Source organism: Mixophyes fleayi, chromosome 1 (assembly GCF_038048845.1).
Source record: "Mixophyes fleayi isolate aMixFle1 chromosome 1, aMixFle1.hap1, whole genome shotgun sequence".
In the NCBI taxonomy this organism is placed as follows: Eukaryota; Metazoa; Chordata; class Amphibia; order Anura; family Limnodynastidae; genus Mixophyes; species Mixophyes fleayi.
In genome coordinates, this window is record NC_134402.1 from 283,634,280 (window position 1) to 283,661,034 (window position 26,755).

The 26,755-nt window shown below is 37.1% G+C and overlaps 1 protein-coding gene across 5 annotated transcripts in view; it reads right to left on the minus strand.

The window, feature by feature from the left end:
* TRPM3 (transient receptor potential cation channel subfamily M member 3) overlaps positions 1-24,094 on the minus strand; it is a 295,149-nt gene extending 271,055 nt beyond the window's left edge. The window contains exon 1 of one of the 5 annotated variants that reach the window (XM_075210971.1): positions 23,781-24,094. In XM_075210971.1, coding sequence (XP_075067072.1) covers positions 23,781-23,870 — 90 coding nt within the window. In that variant the 5' untranslated portion in view covers positions 23,871-24,094. The remainder of the gene's footprint in view (positions 1-23,780) is intronic. The other 4 variants (XM_075210970.1, XM_075210969.1, XM_075210968.1 and 1 more) reach the window with 4 other exon arrangements.
* Positions 24,095-26,755: the final 2,661 nt, after the last annotated feature.

Here is a 26,755-nt window from a genome sequence, read left to right on the forward strand (position 1 = left end):
CTTACATTAGTTAGGATTTATATAAAAAGTGCTTCAAGAATAGTCCTAATACAGTGAAAGTTAACCTTGTTAAATATCCAAACATTAGTTACTGACGCTGCAGGACAATTACTACAAAAAAACATGGCAACTGTAAAAAGCAGGTATAAAGGCAAAATGCTCACGTCTTATTCTTACCTCAAAATTCCATCTCTTGATCCCTCTACAAAAATCAAGCGCACTATTTGCACATATTAGAAAGCAAAAACTGCCAACAGGAGGTTTAACTGGATTTGGACTTTTACTTACCTATATTTCTGTTTAATTTGTCTGTCTATATATGGACTTGCATATATATGTACGCATTTAAGTTTTACCATAGTTGAGCAGGCATTGCATAACACTGAATATAATTTCAGTTTCAATAAACATTAAGTAAGCCTTCAGTAGTTAAATATTTCAAATGCTTAAAAGGCACCTTAAAATGAGTTCCTTTGAGCTGCTGAATATTGTAATGGAAAACCCTCGCTTTTGTGTCACAAGACAGCTTCAGTTATATAAGCCTTTTCCTTATATTCTTCTTTTATGGTCCAGCAGCTTATCTCAATTCAACAATCTTGTCACAAGTTAAGGTGGCAATTTTCTTCATGGTCCATGTACTGTGAGCTATTGCACAACCTTGTTTTTTTAATAGGCAAATTCAATGGTGTGCACTATTTATGACATGTTAAAAATAAACTCCACAATAATAAAATATATTATTTAGCCAGGATCTGTGGAGGTGGATGGTTAATATAAAAATAAACATGTACTGATAGTTATTGAGGTAAAAAATACAATAACTTTTATTATTATATAACTTTATTATAAAGTAATTAGTACAAGTAAGTTGTGCCACAACATGCTACTGTTAATTTGCCCTTTTTGTAATTATACAAGTTTTTCCTCGTAAACTGAATATTGTTAAAACGTATCACCCAGTTGAGTAAATAAACCATAGCCTCAAAGCAGATTACTGTAAAAATTACTAACTTAGGGAAGTTTAAATGTGTAAATACATTTCATGTAAATATGTGCGTTGTTGTGTAGGGTTGGACAGGGAGCAATATGCCCACATCTTAGATAGTATTGCGGATAGAACACCCTTAATTCCCAGCTATATATCTACCATAGGCAAGCATCTGGTGTTGCTAGGCAACATGATCCCTTGCATTAGAAAGACTTTAGACTGTAATGGAGGAGTTATGGGGTAGCGCCCAGTATGCAGAGCATTAGCTCCTGAAAGAGCAAAACACTAGAGTTAAAGATATAGAAAGAACAGCGTGACTCACAACTGTGTCAGAAAGAATAGAGCCTAGACAGTGTGTAAGTCTCTCTAGGGTTAAGTTTATACTATAGTACTGAATATATATGTATAGTTATACAGCTAACTTTGCCTTGGAGTTGTCCCCTGAAATAATAAGATGAGCAATCTGCAAAGAATGTGGAAAAAAGACTGTGCATGTAGGTCCTATTCTAGTACAGCAGTGAGAAACATGAGCCCATGACATGAATAATGCTATAGTTTTCCTGTATTTTGCCCTGTAATCCAGCCTCTGTGTTCCAAACACATTTCCATTATTCATTCCTTAGTTTATTTCCTGGTTCGCAGCGATAAGACTTAAAATGGCTTATTTTTTCAAATGAAAATGAATAATAATGTTAAAAAAATATAAATATTAAGAGAAATGTATTTTTGTGTTAATAGAGCATTAAATATTTTAATGTCATATGGTTAAGGAAGTTTGTTAAAAAATAAGGGAAACACCTATACAAGACAATTTCATTATTGTTATATGTTTTGAAATAATGGTATAACAAATGTTGGTACTGTAATCCTAAGAGAATGAAATCAAATCAGCTCCATTCCTTACTTGCCTACTCTCCTGGAATTTCCGGAAGGTTCCCGAAAGAGTGGACAAACCTTCCGGACCCTGTAAAATGCCAACATTCACGGCATTGAATAGTGGGGGGCGGGGATTAATCGTGCTGTTAAGCCCCGCCCACCACTTTTCAGTACCTTGAATTTCTGTGTTTTATGGTAGGGGTGGGGCTATAGTGACGTAATAGCAAGAAGAAAATAAGGACTATGTGCTCATCTCCTGATGAACACCTAATCATTGACATTTGCCTCTCACAATCCCTAACAAGCACCTCTGCTTGGTTGGTTAGATCATCCTATATACTTGGTTGGATTTAAGCTCTAAATACTTTAAATATTGTATCCAGTTATTCAAATACACTTAATATGAGTATGGGATAATTTATGCTGGCTCAGATTCATCATATGCGCATTGTTTATATTTATTTATATATATATATATATATATATATATATATATATATATATATATATATATATATATATATATATTGATTCCAGCCATCCACATGTTTTATTCTCATCCAGCCTATGATTTTATTGCTTTTTAATGTATAAGAGGCCTATCAATAAATGTATATGTTTTATCAGTTTATGCTATTTATCTTTAATTGTATTAGATTGGGTACTGTACCACTCTAGATTATGCATATTGTACTAGTATTGACCATTAAAGCTGGGTACACACTACAGAAATTTCGACCAACTTTTTATGCCGAGCGATTTTACATGCGATCGATGGTCCGATCACTCGGTCCATGGACTGCATACACACTAGCCTTGTTTAGTACGATAAAGGGAAGAGCGGACGTCCCTTTAGCGACTTTTTACAGCCATGTTGACGTGAGCAATCATTTTAATTTCGTACACACTGCAGCGACATTTGCGGGAAATGTAATGAGATACCAAAGACATTAGCATAAAGGGGCAGAGCTTTCGCTATAGTTAACACCCAAAGCCGCATAAAAAGAGTAGGCAACACTGTCTCTTCATTCATTTCTATAAAATAGAAGTTTAGTAATATACATCAAATTTAGAAAAACATTTAACTGCTAAAGTGCAATGCAATGAATATTCCCTAATAATAAAATCCCTTTGTATGTAATGGAATGCTCCATTCTCGGCGTGCATCATCGCTGATTGGTCCACAGCAGAAACAAACGCCCATGTCTTAGTGTATAAAATGACAGAGGAACCTGTTTGGCGCAGAGGAGCGTCAGAAGATGGCAAGTGAGAAAGTTTCAGTGGGGGTTGCGGGTGAGGAGAAGATGTCATTGGGTGTTGCGAGTGAGGAGAAGGTGTCAGTGGGGGTTGCAGCTATGGAGACGGAGACGGAGATAGAGTCAGAGATGGTGCTGGAAGGGTCAAAAAATGTTGGAAAAGTTAAGGTGGGGGATAGAGATACTCAAGAAGAGCAAAGAGCAAATCCAATGAGCCCAAGAGAGGTGGAGATGATGGTCAAAGTAATGGACCAGGACGACAACGACATTAAAAAAGGTCAGTAGCACATGTAGTGTACCTGCTAGAAGGACTTTATTTCATTCTAGTGTCACATAAAGAAATGTAAACTAATTTGTAACCTAATTTTTTATGTCAGAACGAAGAATTAACGGTGAGAAGGCCTGTTTAGATATCACTGATACCACTAATGTAACACCTGTTAGCAAACAAGAAAAAATTGAAAAAGAAAAATATACTAAAGAAGTTCTACACAAAGGTATTTCAGTGAACATGTGTAGACAACTAAATGCTTTGGGCACATATCTGTACCGTTATAATAACCAAAATGGCGCCTGTTTTACAGAATGTATGGAGGTTAAGCCCACTATTATTCCGATTTCGCCACAGGGACCAAAATATAAACTGATCCCGAGCAGTGTGAAAGGTGAGAAAGTGAGTATTTATGTCGTTGAATATAAATTACAGATATAGAAGTTAAATGGTAAACAATTTTTTATTTCCTTGTATTGTAGATAAAGAAATCAAAGGGAATAGAAACCCAAGCGACATCAAGACCTGTTCTGCCACAAACCAGTAGCACCTTTAAAAATACTAAATACTAAAAATAATACTCTGCAGTACTCTGCGCTCTGATTGGTTTGGGCGCGCTCACTTCTCATGTGGATCTTTCAGACAGCTGTGTGTGTTAAAATTTTTGTACCTTTTTCCTTCAATAAAAATGTTGCTTGAACCTTCAACTTCGACATTTTTATAACTCTATCTGACGTACTGTCACTGACATACACTCAACTTCTCCTCTGGTCTCGTTCTGTCATCTCCGCTCCTCTTCTCAGGGCTTGATTTCCACGTTCTATCGCCTTATGGTAAAATACAATTGCCCCCCTTAAGGATTCTCACGAGCTTAAATGGGAGGAGGACATAGGGGAGTCGCTCACTCCTGGGGTATGGGTTAAGATTCGCCTGAACCTCTCAAAGACCTCTATTTGCGTTAAGATAAGCGAAAACAGTCGCAAGATTTTCTACCGTTGGTACTTGGTGCCTCACCGTATTCACATGATTTATCCAGGTTCCTCATGGTTCCTATGCTGGCGTCAATGTGGTCAGGAGGGCACCCTGTCTCATATATGGTGGCATTGTCCAAAACTACTTCCTTTCTGGAAGTCGGTTCATCAGTTAATCTCCAGTATCACTCAGATTTCTCTCCCTCCATCTCTTTCATATTCCCTACTCCCGCGCTCTATTCCCAAGATATCAAAAGCAACTCAGAAACCTATTACACATATGCTTAGTGCTGCTAGATGCCAAATTGCTCTTCTTTGGAAAAACCCGTGCCCTCCCTCCCTGCCCTCTGTGATCAACCGCACTTGGCAAGTCTATCATATGGAGTATATGACTAGCATCCTCCGCCGCACTCCTGTCCAATTCAATAAGGTCTGGAGTCCTTGGACTGAGTTTCACGGAGCCTCCCCTCTTATTGCATTTTAAGGCCACTGAGCCCTAACTACCAATCTTGATCCTCGTCACGGTTCATCATCTTCTTCTTACTTTTCTCCCTATCGCTTTGGCTAGTGATTTCCCCTGTCCCTCTCACCCCTATTCTTTCCTTTCTCTTCTCTCTTCCACCAACCCTCCCTAAATTTTCTTTTGCATTTTCATATTAATAACAATACGCTGCTTATATTACGTGGAAACTTCTTTGCAGTTCTGTTTTACCTGTATTGCCTGTTTCCCTCATTGTCTGTATTGCAAAACTCAATAAAATATCTTTTAAAAAAAAAAAAAAAATGTTGCTTGAACACTGTGTGGTTTATTCCGGGTACTTCACAATTATAAGTTAATAAAGGTTAATATAACTTTAATAGGTTATAAAGGTATAAGTGTATAAAGAGTAAATATGAATATATTGCCGACATAGACGCAAAGGGTAATACACACGTGCTTTATACAAGTGTGATGGTCTGCAGCCAGACAGGTGCAATTTACATCGATACAAAACAGTAGTCAGTGATGTGCGGATTCCGCACCACGTGGGACTGGGACAGACATCAAAAAATGTACATACACACGCCCCTCAGAAGTTTATACACACTACAGAGCGGAAACAAGATTGGAACGAAAATATTAAACAGTACGACCAACCAAATGAGGCAACAATCGTCCATTTGGGCAGACTTTCGACCATCGTGTCACTGCACACACTGACCTGTCTTTTGAACGAGCAGTCGTATGTCGGCTGATTGAGCCGATTATTGGACGAAAACCGTGTAGTGTGTACCCAGCTTAAGTCAGTGAGCGCAGAGGAATCTTCTATTGTTCTATAGTGACGTAATGACATCATCACGCCCCCTCCTACCCTCTGTCACATGATCTGTACTCCAATCTCCCAGAGTACAGATTTAAAAAGAAGGCAAGTATGCTCTATTCGGATATAGTGTAAAGTATGTTGCTATTACTTTAATGGTAGTTTAGAAAAAGAAAATTAAGGTAGCTCCACAATTGTTTTAAAAGTAACGTTTTTTTATAATATGCTTCATAGTAACACTTTTTCTGATGTACGTTTTATTTTACTTTGTCGCTCTAAAGCAGTGATGGTCAACATGATACACTTCAGAGGCCGAATTGTGCCGTCCTTGAATTTTCAAAAGGGTCAAACATTACCCTTAATCTCAGTAATAAGTTAAAACAACTTATTTAAGCAAATAATGAGACACCTCTTTGTTAAAACATATCAGCATCAGGCTTATTAAACAAGTGTTATAAGCTATTGTAATCAAATTTGGCAATAAAGCAGAAAAGAGCTGAGAGCTGTAAGTCAATTGCTTGAAGGGCCACATTCGGTCACTAGGGCCGTCATTCTTCTATAACAACTAGTACAGTGCAATAGGTTTACATGAGTAAATCATTATATTTTTAGTTACACATACCGTTGGGGCACAGTTGTATGTGCTGTAAGGTGCGAAGAGGTGCCTCCTAGCCCTGGAGGATGCACAGGATTGTGCTGTATTAACATCACCCACTGAATATAAATATTATAAAAGTGTGTCATGAATTTGGGTAAAATTCACTATCAGTGCACCATGTGACAAGCGCTTGATTATGCCACTTAGTACTAAGAACCAAGCTCCATCTTTTTTTAACATTCAATTGGAAATGTACTTTGGACTGTGTCATCTAATCTAAATGTAATAAACTTAAAAAAAAGCTTTTAGGAGATTTTATATATATATATATATATATATATATATATATATATATATATATATATATATATATATATCATAATCAATTAGTACCAATCTATCAATCTTAATCAATTCAGTGGCATAGCAATAGGGATTCCAGGGGTCACAAATGTTACCAGGGTCAGAGGTTTGTTTATTTGTGTTGCTCCTATTTATTACTGAGATTAAGGATAATGTACAGCTTTATTAAAGGTTAGAGGGCCGTCCATGCTGCTCCTGAAGTGTATTAGGTTTCCCATCACTGGTCTAGATCCAGCTGAACTTGTAGTTACAAGATCCTGATGGTGGATTGGATGTAGCATTACAGGTGCCTCCACTCTATCAAATCCATTTGAATATTGTGGTCAGCAGACATGTAGACATGTGAAGGGGTGAGTAAAATGTAATATATACTATGAGCTTCAGGTGTCCTATATAATAGGGGGCTGTAGTATAGTGTGGACATTAAAGGGATGTACTAGTGTATTCTGTGGGGGGCATTACTGTATACTGTACAGTAAAATACTTCTCATGTTGATGTACTGATGTGCTGTAGTCTGTACTGATCAGGAGGGCTGTAAACACAGGATAAAGACAAAGGATGATTACCATATGTTTGGGAGCTATGATATGTCATTTGAGCTTCATAATTTACTGGAGAGTAAGAGTTATAACATGCTTTCCACCTCTATTTACACTGGACAATAAGAGCTGTCTCATATACTGAAAATAGAAATGTATTATATACAACACAATATGGTGGTATGATAGGCTGGCCATTTAGTCTGTATACCAGACGTGTCTAAGTAGCGGCCCTACATTACTCTGGGAAAAGAAGTGTAATGTGGTCTGCGTTTTATTTCATTCAGCTAAATGACTTAAAAATTCACTGAATACAATTGAACAGTTTGCGTGTGAGTTCGGTCAACCTTCCCCATCAGTGTCACGTGACACGCGCGCGCTGATGCAGCTCGTCTCCCGCCACCCACGCTGTATGTTGTCGAACGCAGTCAGAACAGTACCCTTTCATAATTCATGCAAACTGCTTGGTACTTGGTAATCTGTGACTATGTTCAAAACATTATCATGATTCGTGTTTTAAGTTGGTGTCCAAGTACATTCATATGACGGTCTGTCAATTGTTTATCCAATGTATTTGTGCTGATGATGGTTATTTATTTCTTTTCAGTTTTCTTTTGGCTCTCACAATCTTAGGGGTATATTTACTAAACTGCGGGTTTGAAAAAGTGGAGATGTTGCCTATAGCAACATCTTAGATTCTAGCAGTCATTTTGTAGAATGCACTAGATAAATGATAACTAGAATCTGATTGGTTGCTACAGGCAACATCTCCACTTTTTCAAACCCGCAGTTTAGCAAATCTAGCCCTTAGACTTTGATACTTTGATTATTTAGCCCAGTTGGTGTTTTGAGTTTGACATGCCTGCTGTACAATGTGCTGGTGACGGGAATAAAGCCCTGACTCATATTGTGCATCTAGTGGATTCTAGCTACGCCACTGAATCATTATATAAATGTTATGAATACTCTCAGGAGATATCAAAGTCATGATGTTGTTGAATTATTCAGACCTAATTGGGTAATGTCAAATAACACTGACTTTAAAATACAGTGAAGAAATATTTAGGAAGGTATGACTATTAATGGGGGATTTGTTATGATTTTTACAGAAACCCAGAGTCAAACAGGTTAAACCAAAACAGACCCCTTATCACCCAATCCCAAATCTAAGGGCTCATTCACACTTTTGTACTTTTCATCTGGTTTTCATATGTTTTGGATGCAAAAACAACAAATTGATTTTGTGGCACCATTTACACTTTGACAGTATAGTGCATTGCTCTTTCACCAACCCAATATGCTGCATTTCTCATTCATTAACACATATTTTACTCTCATTCAGTCTATATCAATGCATAAGAGGAAATATGCAATATACATTTTATTTTTCATTCATTCTCACTAACACGTACCAAAACTTGAAAGTCTGAATGAACTACTTGTGAAATGCCTTCAAAATTAATTGTACATGACATTTTCTGGGTGGATTTGTTAAAATCATAAATAAGTATACACTATGCACACACACTTGGGAGCATAAATATATGTTAAAAATGTATGTTATGTTTATGGCTGAATCCATTAAAAAATTATTGCATAGAATAGAATATCTTAAGGAAGCTTGTGAAAGTTTGCATCCAAAGCTATTGTTTTGGACAGTTCTGTGATATTGTACATGTCATTCCATAAAAATTACAAGAATTAGTTGTATATTTTGCCTCTGTATTAATCCATGCAGATTGCCACCAACAGCAGACAACTGTGTAACAATCAACATTATTTTAGCTAAACATTACATTCATTACATATGTTATGACTTTGATCTGGGTCTCCATAGCTGTGAATTAGGACTAGACAACAAACCCTAGCACCACAATCTAATTTTACATACAAGTCTATTTTTCTCAACTATTTGTTGACAACCTTTCCAATAGTGTTTGCATTCAACTTCTATTTCATCTCTGTTTGTTTATTGCAATTATTTTTATGCTCAATCTTCATTACTGCGGTGATTGATAGAGTTACAGCTTCCAGCACCAATTAAAGTTTATATGTTATAGAAATCTGCTTAAATCCATTTGGAAATCATACCACTGACAAGCTTATTAGATTTGCATGTCAATTAATTGACTTCACGAGTATGACCCTGACTGCTGAACATAAATATGATTGAGATGATAACATGCTTCTATTTTATATTACCACATTTCTAGTTAAGTTTTCTAAAAATTATTAAGTAAGGTACAGTTTCCTTGTTACAAAATGCCCTCTGAAACCCAGAATGGTGGGTTATAACTTATATGCCATGATTTTTTTTGAGAGAAGGTCTGCTAGATAGTGTAGACAATAATATTACAGTTTTGTCACTTAGAATATGGTATGAAGGCTTAGAAAGAGAAATTTAAGAAATGCATAAAACACAGTTTAGGACTGAAGACAAAGGCAATCCCACTGTGTTTCCACTATAAAATAAACATTAGATATGGGAATATGAGTGCAGTTCTAAGAACATTTTGAGAAATTGCTCGTCATACATTGTTAAAAAGTGTGGTCATCGCTATGCCAAGAACTGGCACCTATCGTTTTTTGGCGCTACTATGCCATTTGGCGCAGCCATAAATATATATATGTCCCTGTCACATCTAGTTCATTCTTGCCTATTTTCGGCAAGTGTATAACGGGAGAGGGGTGTGACTAGAGGGCGGGAGGGGCGGGGCGTGACCAAAAGCATCATTTTGGCCCCGCCCCAGGGACGGAAATGCCGTTTTTTTGTGGGGGGCCATAATGACGCGATTCAACGCGAATCGCGTCATTCAGGCTAGGCAGTTGTGGGATGCAGGAGATTTGCCTGCTCTCCCGGGAGTCCGTGAGACCGACCCGAATTTTGGGAGTCTCGCGGACATTCCGGGAGAGTTGGCAAGTATGATCTAGTTACTATTAATTCAAGTTACTCACTGTATATAGCAATACCATAAAGAAAAATGATGTTATTGTCATTATAAATAAGATTCTGAGGTCAAATGAGACAATGGGAATTTTTGAGTCTTGTACAAGTACTTAGCTGGCATTTCTAATTCACTGAGATTTAGAAATCCTGGATACTGTACCACTTCCTCTGGTTAGCTCACTCTCACTTCATCCAAATTATGTAACACAAGCAAGTGAGAAGTAAAGGGGTTTGGAACATATTTCAGGTGAATAGCCATAGTCAAACGGGATCCACCAGATAATTTATAATTTCATGATCATCATGACTATTTTTGCAGGAATCCTTCATGTGTACTAAAAGTTGGTTGCTGTCATTCTACTACAAAAATGGTTATAAACATACAGTTGTATGCAAAGACCTGGTCATTCCAAATTGTTTGTCTTAAATACATATAACTAAATTGGTGCTTGAAAATCCTCTACAGGGTACAATCAAAATATCAAATTTTAATAAGAGAGCATGGGGTATATTTACTAAACTGCTGGTTTGAAAAAGTGAAGATGTTGCCTACAGCAACCGATCAGGTTTTAGCTTTCATTTATTTAGTACATTCTACAAAATGACAGCTAGAATCTGATTGGTTGCTATAGGCAACATCTCCACTTTTTCAAACCCGCACTTTAGTAAATATACCCCCAGGAGTGGATTGCTGACAAGGGTAGCTACCATGATATGGTGCCACAGTGGTTACCATTGGTTATTTCCAATACTGGACTTTCTCTTACATTTCAACCAAGAGCGCTATCTTCATGTGGTTTACATGTTTTCCCCATGTTTATATGGAATTTGACTGGTTGCCTGCCTCAGTCCTATGACACACTGGCATGTTAATTATCTTCAGACTAGATTTAATGTGTGTGTTTCTGTGCCAGTAGTAATGGAATTAGATTATTAGCTCCACTGAGCCACGGACTTATATGTCTGAATAAAATGTTCTGATTTTACAATACTGCGGAACTGGCTAAATATAAGTATATTAATTAAGGTTGGGTGCAGAAGAGTGTTAATCAACAGTTTAATGTTACCTTGCCCACAACACAACATAAATTATTTGATAAATGTACATTTGTAGTTAAAATATAATGAATCTCCACACCATGCCCTAAGTCTTAAAACACCAGATGTCCTGGTAATTATCACATTATCTTCTAATTACATACTATAATCTTTTGGATCTGTCAAACTTAAAAATAGTAATGAAAAGCAAATTTAATTTAGAAAGAAAGTATCAAGATATTTGACAGGCAGATATATATGTTACATCAATACTGTAATTTGCTTGATGTGTTACTTTAGTGCTACAAAAATCAGAATAAAATATAATTTTTTTTGATTATATAAATTGTAGGGTGAGCGGAATTGTAGCAAAATTTTTAATAGAAATCATATTTTATGGCAGGAAGAAGTCTTTTTACAAAATAGTGAAGCCCTGATGTTCAATCTTTGGACTGGACTTTTGTTGTGCTATTGAGTGAATATTAATTTACATTTCTTCGATTAATAGATCTGGATTGCTCTAATCAATGCATTCTGCCGTGTGGTGTGATTGTATTAGGACTGGATACGATTTGTTAAGGCATTTCAAAAAGTGCAATATTTGAAGAATGAGTCTAATATTATATGGTTACATTTTAAAAAACTACATTAGAAATAAATTGAGACTTCTGTCAGGGCCATAAATAGTCTTGTAATCATAGACGTTGTTGATACACCAGAAGATACTGTATACCAGGTGCTACCAGTGTTTAGGATACATATAATACAGAGATTGATAATGCTATTAAAACAGCTGTACTATTTGTGTTCATCATGCAAAAAATACTGGTAAATGCAGAGTATGTAAAATGCTGTTTTCTGTGTGTGTTTAAGCTCTCAATATCATCAATTCCTTAAGGAAATCCAAACCGCCAAATTTGGCACATGTGTTTGCCTGTGAGTGAACTACATAAGTTAAACATCGAAAAAGTTACTTTATTGCCCTTTGATATCACACAATCATAAACCAGCTAAGTCCATATTGTAGCTCATATTGTACTGCTATCAACTCAACAGTTATCTTTTAATATTGTATTTTCCAGTGAGCTCTGAATAATCCACTCTGACAATGGTCATTAACATGACCATTCATATTGAACTTGAAATCCACAATCCTAAGCACATTTGGGACCTCATTTAGAGTCGGACGTAAAGTCTGTTTAAGAAGTGTAGGAGTGGGAGTGTGCCGCAGCTTGGTAGGGTATTACGAGGGGCAAGCAACCCCAGTCGCATTACACTCTTAATACCCTATCGAGCTGCGAGCAGGTCCTGCAGCTAGCTAACGCTTGCGCCACCTAATTCCTGCCGCACAGCTTTAGCCCTGTTTTTACGTGTGTTGCCTCACTGCGACTAGGATGTATTTACATGGTCACGCCTTCAAAAATCCATGTTCCTCTAATTCTCTCGTAGTGAGTAGCAAGCTGTCGCAAGTGTTAATTGCGTCCAAGATGCAGGCGGATTTGGGGCTTTCTGCACATGCGTGGTAGTGTTTTTTTGTTGGATGTGCCTAAAACGGACTTTGCGTCCGACTCTAAATGAGGTCCTTGATGTTTTCCTCCATTTTTTTTACTATGAGTAATTTGTGTGTTGACCTGTATATTTAATATATCTAGATACATCTACCAAGTAAGCTTTATTGGGAAGGTCATTATAGTTCATTGTAATGCATCTGTAGTCATTTCTTAAACTGGAGTTCAGTTTTGTGAAACAGAAAGCTGAGGGATTAGTGGTTACCAAGTGTGTGGTGTAGTACTTGGAAAGCAAAGTAACAGATTTATTTTTCTGGCAGTGTTATCTATGTAGCATCTTGTTAATTAAATATCCAGCCTAGCTATGTGAATTGGAGAAATGTTATATAGGAAGCAAGTAATCATCATGTTTGGTCATAGCGAGAATGAAAATAAAAGGCTAATGGCACAGTATTAGAAATGTGTTACTACTATTATAATCCTCATCCAGTACTATAGTTCTGAATATGTTGTTGATGGTTACACAGTACACACTGAACATGACATTGCTAGTCACACATGTGTAGTATTCAGGTCAGACAATTTGTCAATTTGCAATGAAAATATGTTGAGCCAAAATGATCTCTTTATGCTTGGGCAAACCGGATTGGCCAGTGACTACATCAACGTTTGTGATCACCCCTCCTACTGCTCTGCACGTGGACCCCTATAATCTGATCTTTTATCCCAACTACCTGATATGTTCGGTGACAAGGTTTAATGCCCTGATCTACCAATGAACAAATTTTGTAACAAATTGTCATACTTACCTATTCTCGGAAACGTGTTTCCGGGAGAGGGGCGTGACTAGGGGGCAGAAGGGGCGGGGCGCGGGCAAATGCGTAATTTTGGCCACGCCCCCGCAACGGAAATTACATTTTTTTTCGGGGCCAAAATAGCGCGATTCACCGAGAATCGCGTCAAATGACACGAATTTTGGTGAATCGCGCCATTTTAACAATGGAATTCCGGGATGCGGGAGAAATGACAACTCTCGCGGGAGCCCGGGAGACTGATCCGAATTTTGGGAGTCTGGCAAGTATGCAAATTGTGCATTTGCAATTTTTGTGCAATTTCAAAACAGTTTGCAAAAACAAAAGTGTTATGTGGGCAATATAGATAAAATAGATAAAATACACATGTAAACGCAAACTTGTCAACTTCAAATATTTTCCATAGATGCATCCATGGATGGTGGAACAAGTGTGCAGAAGCATGTACACATTTTAGTAGATTTTCACTGTAGGTGAAACCTAATATGAAACAAACTGTTAGCTGATATTTGTATGCAGTAAAAGGATAGTATAAACTAATACAAATATTGTAGCACTGCACTTAGGCAGTATGTATGGGGATTTCAAGGTCACTCATTTCAGCAACAAACTCATTGCAATCAGTATTCCGCATGCTTTCAATTTTTCAGTTTACATTTGAACAAATACTGTTGGCTGTGGTTAATCCCAGCCCATAGTTTACTCGATACATTTACATCTTAAATCACTTTGTGAAATGTAACTGCCTGACAGCCAGTTTCATTTACTGTATGTGCGAGCTGTTTCTTCCACCAATGCACAGCTCAGAATGAATTAGGCATTGTAGTGCTGTAATGACAGATGAGAGATATACTAATTGATTTGTTGGTTGAATGCTTCATGTATGCATCTTTATACTGTTCATAAGAGACAGGCCATAACAGTGCACTGGGGGATCACTTGTTAAATATTATACTAAAAGATACTGATCATTACATGGGGAAAAAACTGTGTAACATCTATACCACAAGATTTTCCATGTAATAACTAGTTTAGCACAGTGTTTGTACACAAATTCTTTTAATCCAGGTGGCCAGTTACTCTAGCTACAGACATTTGCATACAGTTTGCAACACTTCCAATGTATAGCATCCTACACTGTACAATGTGGCATGACCACTGAGTATGTTTATATTAGAACTGGTATATACTCTAAATACACAATATCAATAAAGCTTTATCCTGCATGTATAAGTATATAGAACAAGATAACGTAAGTAGTTAATAGTAAAAAGAGGTTATTGACAGAGGCCAAAATTTCAGAAACAAATATTTAAAACCTAGTGCTGCCCTTGAAATTAAATGGAGGCACAATGGCACACTGGTTAGCATTGCTGACTCACACCGCTGGGATCATGTGTAAAGTTTAGATGTTTTCCTAGTGTTTGCCTGCATTACCTCGGGGTGCTTTGGTTTCCCCCCACAATCAAAAAGGACATACTGGTAGGTTAATTAGCTTCTGACTAAATGGACCATAGTATATTTGTGTCTGGGAGAGAATTTAGATTGAAAGCTCCAGTAGGGAAGGGACTGATTTGAATGACTACATATCCTCTGTACAGCAGTGTGTAATATGTTTGTCGCTATCTAAAAAATAATAATAATTAGCAGCTATGATTTGTTGACAATGATTTACAAGATGTAGTATGCATATTTCAGTAACATACACTGATAGGTGCTGTCATGATTATGGCCTAATCAGAATATTTAGTAAAATAATATATTAATATGGTCATATTTTATTTAGTGTTTGGATTATCAGATCTCTGTTATGTTCTAGAAAAAAAAGCTATACTATTAATAGAACTCAGAAGTGTTTCTGAACAAAAGGTTAATTAAACAGCTGTAAAACAGACTAACATGGCTGTTTTTCATTTTTTTTCTGTGTCAATTTGTTATCACCATTTACCTTCAACAAATATAGATAAAATAGATCATGACTCTTTGTCATGTTAAATTCCATTTAATGATGTTCTGTTTTTGTGTTCTTAAAAACTATATTTTCCAGATAAGCTTGGATCTTTATAACGCTACATTTATGCAGGAAAATGTTTGGTTTACACTTCCTAAAAGTGTTGACCCTTTAGCTAAATCTTAAAGGTAGTAGAACTGGGTGTTTTAATTGTGGGTGTGTGGCAATTTTGTTAGACTTCAGTCACTTTTAGACTAAGCAAATGGCTTTGATTTGATTAACCCTTACACACCTACATGTCATGCATGTCCATGTGGATCTTGTCGTGACACATGAAGTAATACTATATGGAATTATTGATTTGTCGACATAAAACATTTGATACATTTGTAAAAAAAAACTGCCAGAGAAAATGAAGTAATTTGAGGCGAGTTGAGATTTGTAATTTTCCTTTACAAAGCAATGGACATGATATCCCAGTGGAACTGTAAAAATGTTTAATGGAATGTTGATGAATCACATAACTCTATGGGTGGTATTCAGTTGTTAGCGAGATGCGTTAAAATTTTGCGCTCGAAAAAAAAACCACGCGCTCGTTTTTTCCTGTTCGAGCGCGCGTTTAAAAAAAAAACCCCTCAATTCAATTGTTTTTTTGCATGCACCCCCTCGCGCTCTGTTATTGGTCCTAGCGAGTTTGAAATGAGGAGTGGTTAAGGCACTCATTTTACTATAAAAAAATAAAAGTAAATTAATGCAATCAAGAATGGCCCCAACACTGCAAAGGAGATTGGGCCCCTACACTGCAATCAAGAAGGGCCCCAGCACTGCACAAGAGAATGGTACCCCACACTGCAATGAAGAAGGGCCCCAGCACTGCAAGCAACAATGCCCCCCCCCCCCCCCCTGTACAGCAGAATTAAAGATTTTACAAGGAGGTAAATTTTTTGAAATTTACAAACATTTCTTGAACACTGGCCAAGCATGGACATTTGTAAGGTACAAATATTTGTGGGACAGTGGGCAAGCCGGACCTTTCTTCGAAGGTAAAAATATTTGTTGGGACTTTGCGTAAATGAGTGTGTGTAAGTAAAGCATCATAAAACTGAGGATTTCGTCCATGGTGAGTATTTTTTTTATTAAATTAAAATCTATGGTGTACATGGGTGTGTGTACTGTATTTCTTGGCGTTTTATTATTTTTAATAAAGATTTGTGGTTGGAATGAGGGTGTTGTGCTTTTATTTAACATTTTGCTTTGTGGAACTACAGATCACAGCCAGCCGTGGGTGTAAGAGCATGTTGGCACTTGTGGTTCTACTACAAGTGCAAACATGCCCTGGGTGCTATGGGTACGCTGGTGCTTGTAGTTAGACAAGTAGCAGCATGCCCACACTATTTAGGACAACATGGCTGGCTGGGACATGTAGTTCCACAAATCAATTTATTTATTTTTTATTTTATTTTTTATCCAAACTCCCCATTTATTACCCTACTACCCATAGCCCAGGGGTAGTAGGAAGAGCCCTGGTGCTATCGGCACTGGCCTGGGTGTCCCTAGGGGGGTGGTCCGCTTACATTTTTCAGTGGACCACAATCCCTAGGGAATCCAGGCCAGCGCTGAACAGTCTGTGGGTGTTTAGTCATTATGGCTGTGGGACCCAAACTGCGTCCCCCCCGCCCCCCCGCAATAGTGCCTATCACCCAATTAAATTAGGGGGAACCCTACGTCAAATTTTTCACACATCAATAGCCTGCCAGCACTAGGGCGAAGACTAAATAGAGTGGGGAGCAAACGATTTTGCTTTTAAAAAAATAAATAAAAAAACATGATACTTTTTGGCACAACCACCCCCCCCCCCCCCATTAAAAACAAAAAAATAATATAAAAAAGTTTAAATACATGCACCACTATGGTTTTTTCTAAAGGGGGAAATTTTCAAAAATTATTAATTATTATACACTTTTTTAAGTACTTTTCTTTTTTTAGGTTACTTTTATGAACTTTTACACCTATTTTTTCAGTTTAATGTATATTTTTCTTAACTTAATAAAAAAATTTTCTCTTTGAGCAGACCATGGAGGTGCGAGATAAAACAGCATATTTGCCTTTTTCACACTCGGCGTTAAAAACATTTGAATAGCTTTTTCCGCTAAGGGTTCGCAGCTAGCCTATACTTTAACATTGACAAACGCTTGGAGCACGATAACACCGTTTCGGTAAAAAAAAGAAAAAAAAGATTAGAATTGCGTGAGAAGTTTTTGCACTCGAAAATAAGGTAAAATAGCAAAAAAATGACTTTGCACGCTCGAACTTCCAAACTCGCTAACAATTGAATACCCCCCTATGTACTCAAAGGGCTCATATCAACACAGCAATTAACTGCAAATTGTTTGGATTTATCTTTTGGCTATGGTGGCTGACTGCTTTTGTTACCAGGGCACTTACGGTTTTTAGATGTGTGTTCCGTATGCCTACTGGGAAATTTAGCCATGGCTATCCTAATACATATACTGGGCCAGAACATATATTGCCTCTAATCTTATTTAGATTGATTTGGAGTTTGCACAATACTGTTTATATTTACACTGATACAATGTGTCCAGTTCTTTAATCATAAGCAGTTTTAAAATGGTAACGGTAGTTTTAAATTGTACAAAAAGTCAATGGTTTGATTTGGACACACATACAGACTCACCAATGATAAATTAAAAGAAAACTTAATCCATGAAAAATTATGAGACCATTTAAAAACCTCTAAATATTTCCAGTTTCAATGGAAATAACATGCTTGCTGGAGGGAGGAAAGGGTCGTTCTATCATTGGCCGAGTACAATAAAGGCATATTTATGCATATGCGGGTTAATGCAGACCTGCAGATAGACACATTTATGTCTATTAGGAGTCACATCTTTGGACCTGCTATAGGGAGCATCTTGAGATGTATAGAGCTCCTTTTTTTAGGAGAGATCTTCTCCCATTTGCAAACAACTCTGTATCAGCCGAATCGTGTGTTCCAGGTTTCTGACTTATGATTTTTTTTTTTAAACTCCAGGGAAGTGTTGGGATTACAGCTTTTCAATATGCTTGGCTCAAGTATGTACTAGTGTAAGAGATCTAGGGCCTGATTCATTAAGGATCTTAAATTAAGAAGTTTCTTATTTAAGTCTCATGGACAAAACCATGTTACAATGCAAGGGGTGCAAATTAGTATTCTGTTTTGCACATAAGTTAAATACTGACTGTTTTTTCATGTAGCACACAAATACTTGATAGCTTATTTGTACACTGAAATTTAAAGTTGATATTTGTGTGCTACATGAGAAAACAGTCAGTATTTAACTTATGTGCAAAACAAAATACTAATTTGCACCCCTTGCATTGTAACATGGTTTTGTCCAGGAGACTGAAATAAGAAGTTTCTCAAGTTAAGATCTTTAATGAATCAGGCCCCTAGTGTATGAGATCTTGGAGTGAATTAAATAGAGAGAATAGGCCTCCATTCCAGTTTGGGTCTTCTGCCCCCACACCCCCCCCCTTCCCCAGGGCAACAAACTGACTATCTAGTTGCTTTGTGCCTGTTACTGGTTGCTACCATGTGCCACCACCTGCCAGAGGAGATGGCATTTGCTACCTATTCTCGTCAAAGCTGAAACCCTTATATACAAATAACATGGATTTGAAATAACTGATAAAGCATGCATCAACATAAACATAAGCTCTGCACTGATTTCACACAGTACATCAATCATGTAGAGGCTTTAAGCTTTTGAGAGTAACTTTACCTAAAAGATAGTGATAGTGATATTCACTTGTAAAGCTCCCGATGTGGAGGTTTAGTCCCATTGTAGAAGAAAATTTGATGTGCTTCTATTGACAGTAGCACCAGCACAACTGTATTGATTAACTTTAGCTGGTCTTAAGACGACCACAATTCTTTATAGTAATAAAAACTGTTCTAATCATTATTGGACATGTTGGTAAATGAAAGATGACTACTATAATGATAATCTTGTGTGTGTGATTTTCTACATACCAGTAACAAACCACCATGGGGTAAATGTATCTGCTGAGAGTTTTCCGGCGGGTTTGAAAAGTGGAGATGTTGCCTATAGCAACCAATTAAATTACAGCTATCATTTTGTAGAATGTACTAAATATATGATAGCTAGAATCTGATTGGTTTTTCAAACCCGCCAGAAAACTCTCAGCTTGATACATTTACCCCCATGAGTCCTAGAAGATAACCAAACAGCTGGACCCTATACAAGTTGGCCAGTTACGTGTGTTGCTCAATTGAAAAATGATTTTGTTGCTTGCCATTTCCGCTATCTTATGTATCATGTGTTCCCCACACCTCTTACATGATAAGTTCATTTTAGCAGGTCCATCTTTACCTTTGTATGTCATTTGTTTATGTCATGATCAATGTAAGCTGCTTCGTGATATGTCAGTGCTTTATAAATGAAATATAATAATAATAGTTAGAATAATAATAGTAATTGTCGCCAGCATTAATTTTAACAGCCTATGAATTCCATAGAATTGGTGACCTAAGTGTCACTTTTATCCTGGTCCTATTCTATAGGAACGTTTAGGTATCAGTGGTGCTATAGGTGGTGCTGTCTGAGATTTTATTGCAATAGAAATCGCAAAGTGTTGACTATCTGAATGGAGACACCACTCTCATGTTGTAGAAAAGGGAAAACAAATTACCAAAATAGTAAACCAATGAGCTTGTGTAGCCCAGCCTGTATATATGTGAGAATGCACCAGGACCAGCAACTATGTTAGGTTGATACACAGGGATCTAGAGTCTGGACAAGGCGCAATCTTATATAATAGATAATATAACACATGCATTGTAAATACTGTTTAATTTCTGCAATATAGTACATTTCTACAATAAACTTATGGTGTTATTTAGCAGTATTTTACTAAATTGTGGGTCCGTAACTGTTCAAGTTGCTTGCAAACACACATGCAGTTTTTTGCTGACTGTTTTTTTTAAAAAAAAACACTGCCTCCTCACTATAGTCTATAGATGTGAGCTATATGTTGCCACTTGTAGGGAAGTTATCACAATGAATAGAGGGGCAAACGCAGGATTTGTAGAGGGGGGGTTTCCACACCACGCTGCCAGTGGGTGTGACCAGCGTGCATGGGGGCATGGCTATAATTTTAGATAGTGCTTGGCTGCTCTCCAACTTTTCTTATCCCCATAATATACATGGGCAATGCTGCGTGGACCTCTGTTAGGTGCACTCAGCTCTCCCTTTTCAAGCAGAGCTGTGTGAAGAAGGGCAGGGTCCAGCCACATCGATTATACAGTGCCCCAGGCTTGGAGTGGGTTTTCCAGGCACTAGGAAACCCCCCTCTGTTTGCCTATGGAATAGTACATACTCAGAATGGCTGCCGCAAAATTTGCAGGTCTGCTGTTTGTTCATGTGGAAAAAGTAATCCATAGAGTTGTAGATTTATTCAACTTTGCAACTCATTTAAAACGGCCCTGCAGTGATGACAGGCTGTGAGTTGTGTGCAGTCTGAACAAGTTCAGATACTTATTTATAATAGGGCACCGTGAATAAGTAGGTGAACTTCTTAGACCCCATGTAAGAAGTGAACTTGATGCACAGTGCCCTACGCCTTGGTTTTGTATCAGCATGGATAGATGGTGTGTTCTGCTCACATCAAAAAGACCACCCACTCTCTTTGAAGACACTTCTGCAAGCTAGCACCTAGGTGTGCAGAGAGGCGTAAAAATCTAATGAGGAGAACTGAGCAAAAGTGTAACCATCACATTAAGATTCAACCTCCTGTCACATTAAAAAACAACCCTTGCATGAAATAAAACCTTTCAGTTTATCTCTTATAATACTGCTTGGTTTAGACTCACTTATAACTTAAGAGAGATGTGAGTGGACATCCAGACTGTCTTTATTACATGTAGCAATTCATCATCATCATCATCATCACCATTTATTTATATAGCGCCACTGATTCCGCAGCGTTGTACAGAGAACTCACTCACATCAGTCTCTGCCCCATTGGAGCTTACAGTCTACATTCCCTAACATACACACACACACACACACACACACACACACACACACACACACACACAGACAGAGACTAGGGTTAAACAATTTGTATGAAGCTTTATTTTAGGCAAAATGCTCCTTTAATTGTGCTACACCATCAAAGTGCAAATGGAAGACCCAAAATGTGCCCCTATTGCATGTATTGGATAAAACCCAATCTCTGCTGGTGCAGAAATCAAATCCTTCTGTAGAGTAACACTTTACGCCTCTACATTTGTAAGGAAGTCCCTTAAAAATGCAGCCTCTCCGACCCTTTAACTCATTAAAATAATCACAATCAACAAAACGAACTCTCGATCTTTCACTGCTGCCCAAAATTAGACGCAATAGTGCATCTAATCGTTACTTTGCTAGGAAACCCCCCACTCTGTCAAACTCCTCTATTTGGCTAACGCTGACTTCTACTTTTCCACTTTTGCTCTGTAAATCTATGCACTTTGATGGAAATATAGGTGTCCTTGTGCAAATTAAGTTGCACACCACTGCCAAAGCAGATTTTAGGCTTTTCTTCTGCCATGGAGTGCATCAAACATGGAGCTCAGCAAGACTCTACATTATTAATATTATGTCTGCTAATAAGCTGACTGATGCTATAAAAACAGCTAAAAATAATATTTCCATCTAAGTATTCCTACAAGAAATAGGGATGTTATGTATGTTGCTTTGTCTACAGGTCTTGTGACAGATGTTTCACATTCATTAATAAGCAGATAACACAGGATGAGAAACTAGAAGGTGAGACCTCCAAGTTAACCTATTTACTAAACATGAGATGCCCGTTAACAAACAGGTTAACTGAGGAGCATAAAGTCACTTAGAAACAAAAAAAGTCACCTATATTCATATAAATCTTAAAGCAATATTTTTTTCAAACCAGAAAATTGCAAATCAATATTTCTTTCATGGAAGGTTTTCATGGACACAGTGCACATCATTACTACTATGTTTTAGCCTACATGTCATAGTTTCCTCCAATCTTAATTCCTCTGCGTGATCACGCGTTCCCTGGAATAGCCTCTTGTCATTATTGTGCCGACATCTGTCAGAGACCTGGCATACACTAGTTTGTCTGGCTGCTGTTCTGTAGATCTGGGGCTTATAAGAAAACATCTCATAAAGAGACTGCCCCTCTATTCCACTGATACACATTTATCTATCAGGAGAATAATCAGTAAGGCATAGTGTTCTGTTATGCAGAATGTCTGTAACACTAAAGTATTAAACCACAATGCTTCATACCTGACAAGGATGTGAGAGGCTGGATGTCATCATTATATAATATAAAAATAAGTGGTAAATGGTTCATTACACACTGTTGTATTCTGATCTAGCACTGTTATTGGTAGTAGGTGCATTGCTATATACATCTCATGTACACAAAATCAATATTATTGACTTTAAACTTTTAAATGTACTGCATTCTTTTTATTTTTTTTTCATTTCCTTGTTTTCTATTTTGCTGTTTTGTTTTAGAGATCGGTTCCAAAGCCAAAATAATTTTATACCAGATTTCCATTTTCTCATATTGTTAAATATTTAATGACATGCACGTTTGCAGTAAACAGAAGATTATTTGTTGTTTCAAATGGAAGTGACTTGACAGTAAGATGAATGACATCACAGGCTTATTGGTTGCAAAGAGGTTGGTCAAAAGCAAACAAATAGAATGGTTTCAGTAATAATATATCGGAATTGACCTTTGCTACTAAGTAATAAAGCATGTTTTTCATCTTTGTATTTTTAATCTTTTTTCACGTTGTATAAAAATGAACTATTGCTGTAAGTGGTAATCTCTTAGTCACTGATGGAATTAAAACATCCACATCAGATGCTTGGTGGTCACCCTGGGTTATATAGCGAATGAGTGGAAAAGCATTATATTAACTGTGACAGTCTTTTGTTCGCTGTAAATGGATCATCTAAGTGTCCCTCTGTGACAAATGTCCCAAGGCGATATGGAAATACTTATGGTTTGCAAGTCATTTAGCTGCAGCTTTTTATGTGAATTTAATCAGAAATCTAAATACATGGCTTGTGTGGCTCAGGATGAGCAGCTTCCACAGCATTGTTCTCTTTTTTACGCCAGTTTTAACCCTACTCACAAATGCCCAAACTAGCAGAAAAGGAAATCATCTGCTACATGCCCACACACATTTTCCTATATAGTAGATCAAAAAAGTTAACACTAAACAGAGTGAAACACAGTTATATGGTGACATGCTAATTGTTCCAAATGACATGAGCATCCTTTTACATTCATACCTTTAGAAGTCTGACAGAAGGGAGAAAGGCAGCGTGGCACAGCTTGCGAATGGTCCAGTTTAGAGGCCGTGGAGCATCAATTTGACTCATGACCCTTTTTAATATTCCACTGGGAAATTGAACCTCAAACCTTCAGAGATATCTAAAGAACAAAAGAGCCCTTGCAAATCTGACATCCCATGCTCATCAACATGTCCACATCGGCTTTGTAGCAATTCCTTGCAGCTGATGCTCCCTGGAACTTGGAAGGCTGGAAAAGTGGATTTTCTTTAGCTCCTGATCCTCCTTAAAAAAAAAATCAACCTCCTGTCTTGAAGCAGCAGTGCTCATGCATACCAAATGTGCCTGAATGGAAGCAATCAGCCTGCTGCTCAGGGGAGGGATGCACTGTTTGGAAGGAGAGGGGTAGCCTGCATAAAAAAAGGAATCTACCTCTCTCTGTCTTGTGTCTCTCTCCATCACCCCCTCCTCCTCTCCTTCACTGTTTCCAGTTACACATGCTGTTTCTCTCAGTACACACACTTGCCATTTATTCTTGCTGTATTAAACTCTCCCTGGCTTGCTCTTTATTTGTTTTCATATATCTACTTTTTTTTCACAGTTTGAAGTGGTTAAGATCCATTTAGGGCATAAAATTGGTTATACACTGCATCTCATTAAGCTATGAAATGCCAGAGAAAATATTTACATACATGAATTAGTGCTATCAGACATAGTTGTGTGCAAAACATTGTGCCTCTATCTATCTATCTATCTATCTATCTATCTATCTATCTATCTATCTATCTATCCTTTCTCTCTCTCTCTCTCTCTCTCTCTCTATCTATCTATCTATCCTTTTTTCTATCTATCTATCTATCTATCTATCTATCTATCTATCTATCTATCTATCCTTTTTCTCTCTCTATCTATCTATCTATTCTTTTTTTCTATCTATCTATCTATCTATCTATCTATCTATCTATCTATCTATCTATCTATCTATTCTATTGTTCTATCTATCTATCTATTCTATTTTTCTATCTATCTATTCTATTTTTCTATCTATCTATTCTATTTTTCTATCTATCTATCTATCTATCTATCTATCTATCTATCTATCTATCTATCTATCTATCTATCTATCCATCCATCTCTATTTTTAAGTATATATGCTTCTTTATTTCCGCACTGTTAAGCAACAAAAACAAATATGTAACTGTACTGTATTTTTAACAGAGATTTAAAATGTATTCTGAAATGCTGTCATCATAATACATACATAACATATGTGTATGTGTGAGAGAGAAATAGAAAGAGAGAGAGATAGTACCTTATCTCCAAGAAGACCTTAATATACTAGAATCAATTAAGAGAAGGGCGACTAAATTGTACATGGACTAGAAAACAAAACTTAGCAGAAAAGATTTTAATGAGATGCACATTTACACATTAGAGGTGAGAATGATACAAGAAATAAAAATTCAAAGGCATTAAGGGTTAAATATGTTTATGAAAGTGGATTTCTTGAACAATAGGACAGTCTGAAGCTGAAGGGAGGTAGAAAGATAACATGAGAGAGCATTTATTTAATGTAAGGGTGATACATGGAACAGACTCCCAGCAGAGGCAGCAGCCATTACAATCACTGATTTCTAACATGAGCAGAGTGTTTCCTTCTGTTCTGAGACCTCAGAATAGAATAAATGTTGATCATCTCTCATGTTCTCATGTTGGAATTCATATTAGCATTTACATACATGTTATAGGGGCACGTTTTTGAAGTTTCCAGCTCCAAATTTCAGTTATAGAATAAAAATAAGATAGATAGCAGCACAAACCACAGCACTAGAAAAATGCAATAAAACACTCACAGTCTTTGGAAATAAATACATCTATTTTACACTAAAACACATATTGGTACATAATACTACCTTGTTTTGTCAGATACACTTACATTCGTATTTAACCAAATGCAACATTTTTTCCCACCGCATCTCTCCTGCATTTAAACTACATATTTTGTACCATTAATGATAATCAAATGACTCAATCAAGTCATATATTCTGAAAACATCATAAATGTTGCAGTTTGTGAGAATATGAGGAACCTATAGAATAAAGTGTCTCTTTACTTATGTTAACTAGAGCAACACACAGGTAAGGATATGTTCCATTTATTTTATGATTTAATTCTTCTAAAGTGCTATCTTTGGCTAAGAAGGTGGATGGTTTCTGTAGAAATATTTACAACTACAAAAAAATGGGATCCATAAGATAATATGAAATGTGTACGGACAATTGAAAATAATGTACTGGCTAATAAGATCACTAGCATACCTCCCAACTGTCCCAATGTAGGCAAGAGAGCCCTGGCTTTAGGAGATTGTCCCGCTGTCCTGACAGTCAGGACTTTTGTCTCAACTGCGGGGACTGCTTGGAGGTGTGTCCTTATTTCTGTCATTATCAGGTGCCACTCACATCTACCACGGGTGTGCACAGTAATGTGGGGGTGTATTAAGGAAAGGGGAATTGGGGATTGCTGAGCGCTATGCATGTCTCTGAGGCACATGACATGCCCCAAAGTAATGTGGTCACACCCCAATTATGGAACTAAATTATTCAAATGCTGGTATGCACTACAGAAAAGAGGAGGTAAAACTAATTCAAGATATGCAAATCATTAAACCTACAAACTGTACTTGAAAGATAGTGGAAGGAGTATTAGAAACTAATAAAAACATATACGACTATAGATGAGCAAAAAATGTTTCTCAAAATGTTTGCCTTGTTCCACATTTGACAGTGAAATATTGCATGATTTGGAATTTAGTTTTAAGTGTTTCCCAGTCCCACTCCAACCATTCCACATAGCAATATACATTGGCTGTCTTTACCCCAGTTCTATTCATTCAGCAAAATGCAAGTAGAATTCGAAGATTGTATCATTGGAACTTCACACCTCCGTTAAACAGCCTATTCCCAGTGGTCGTAGT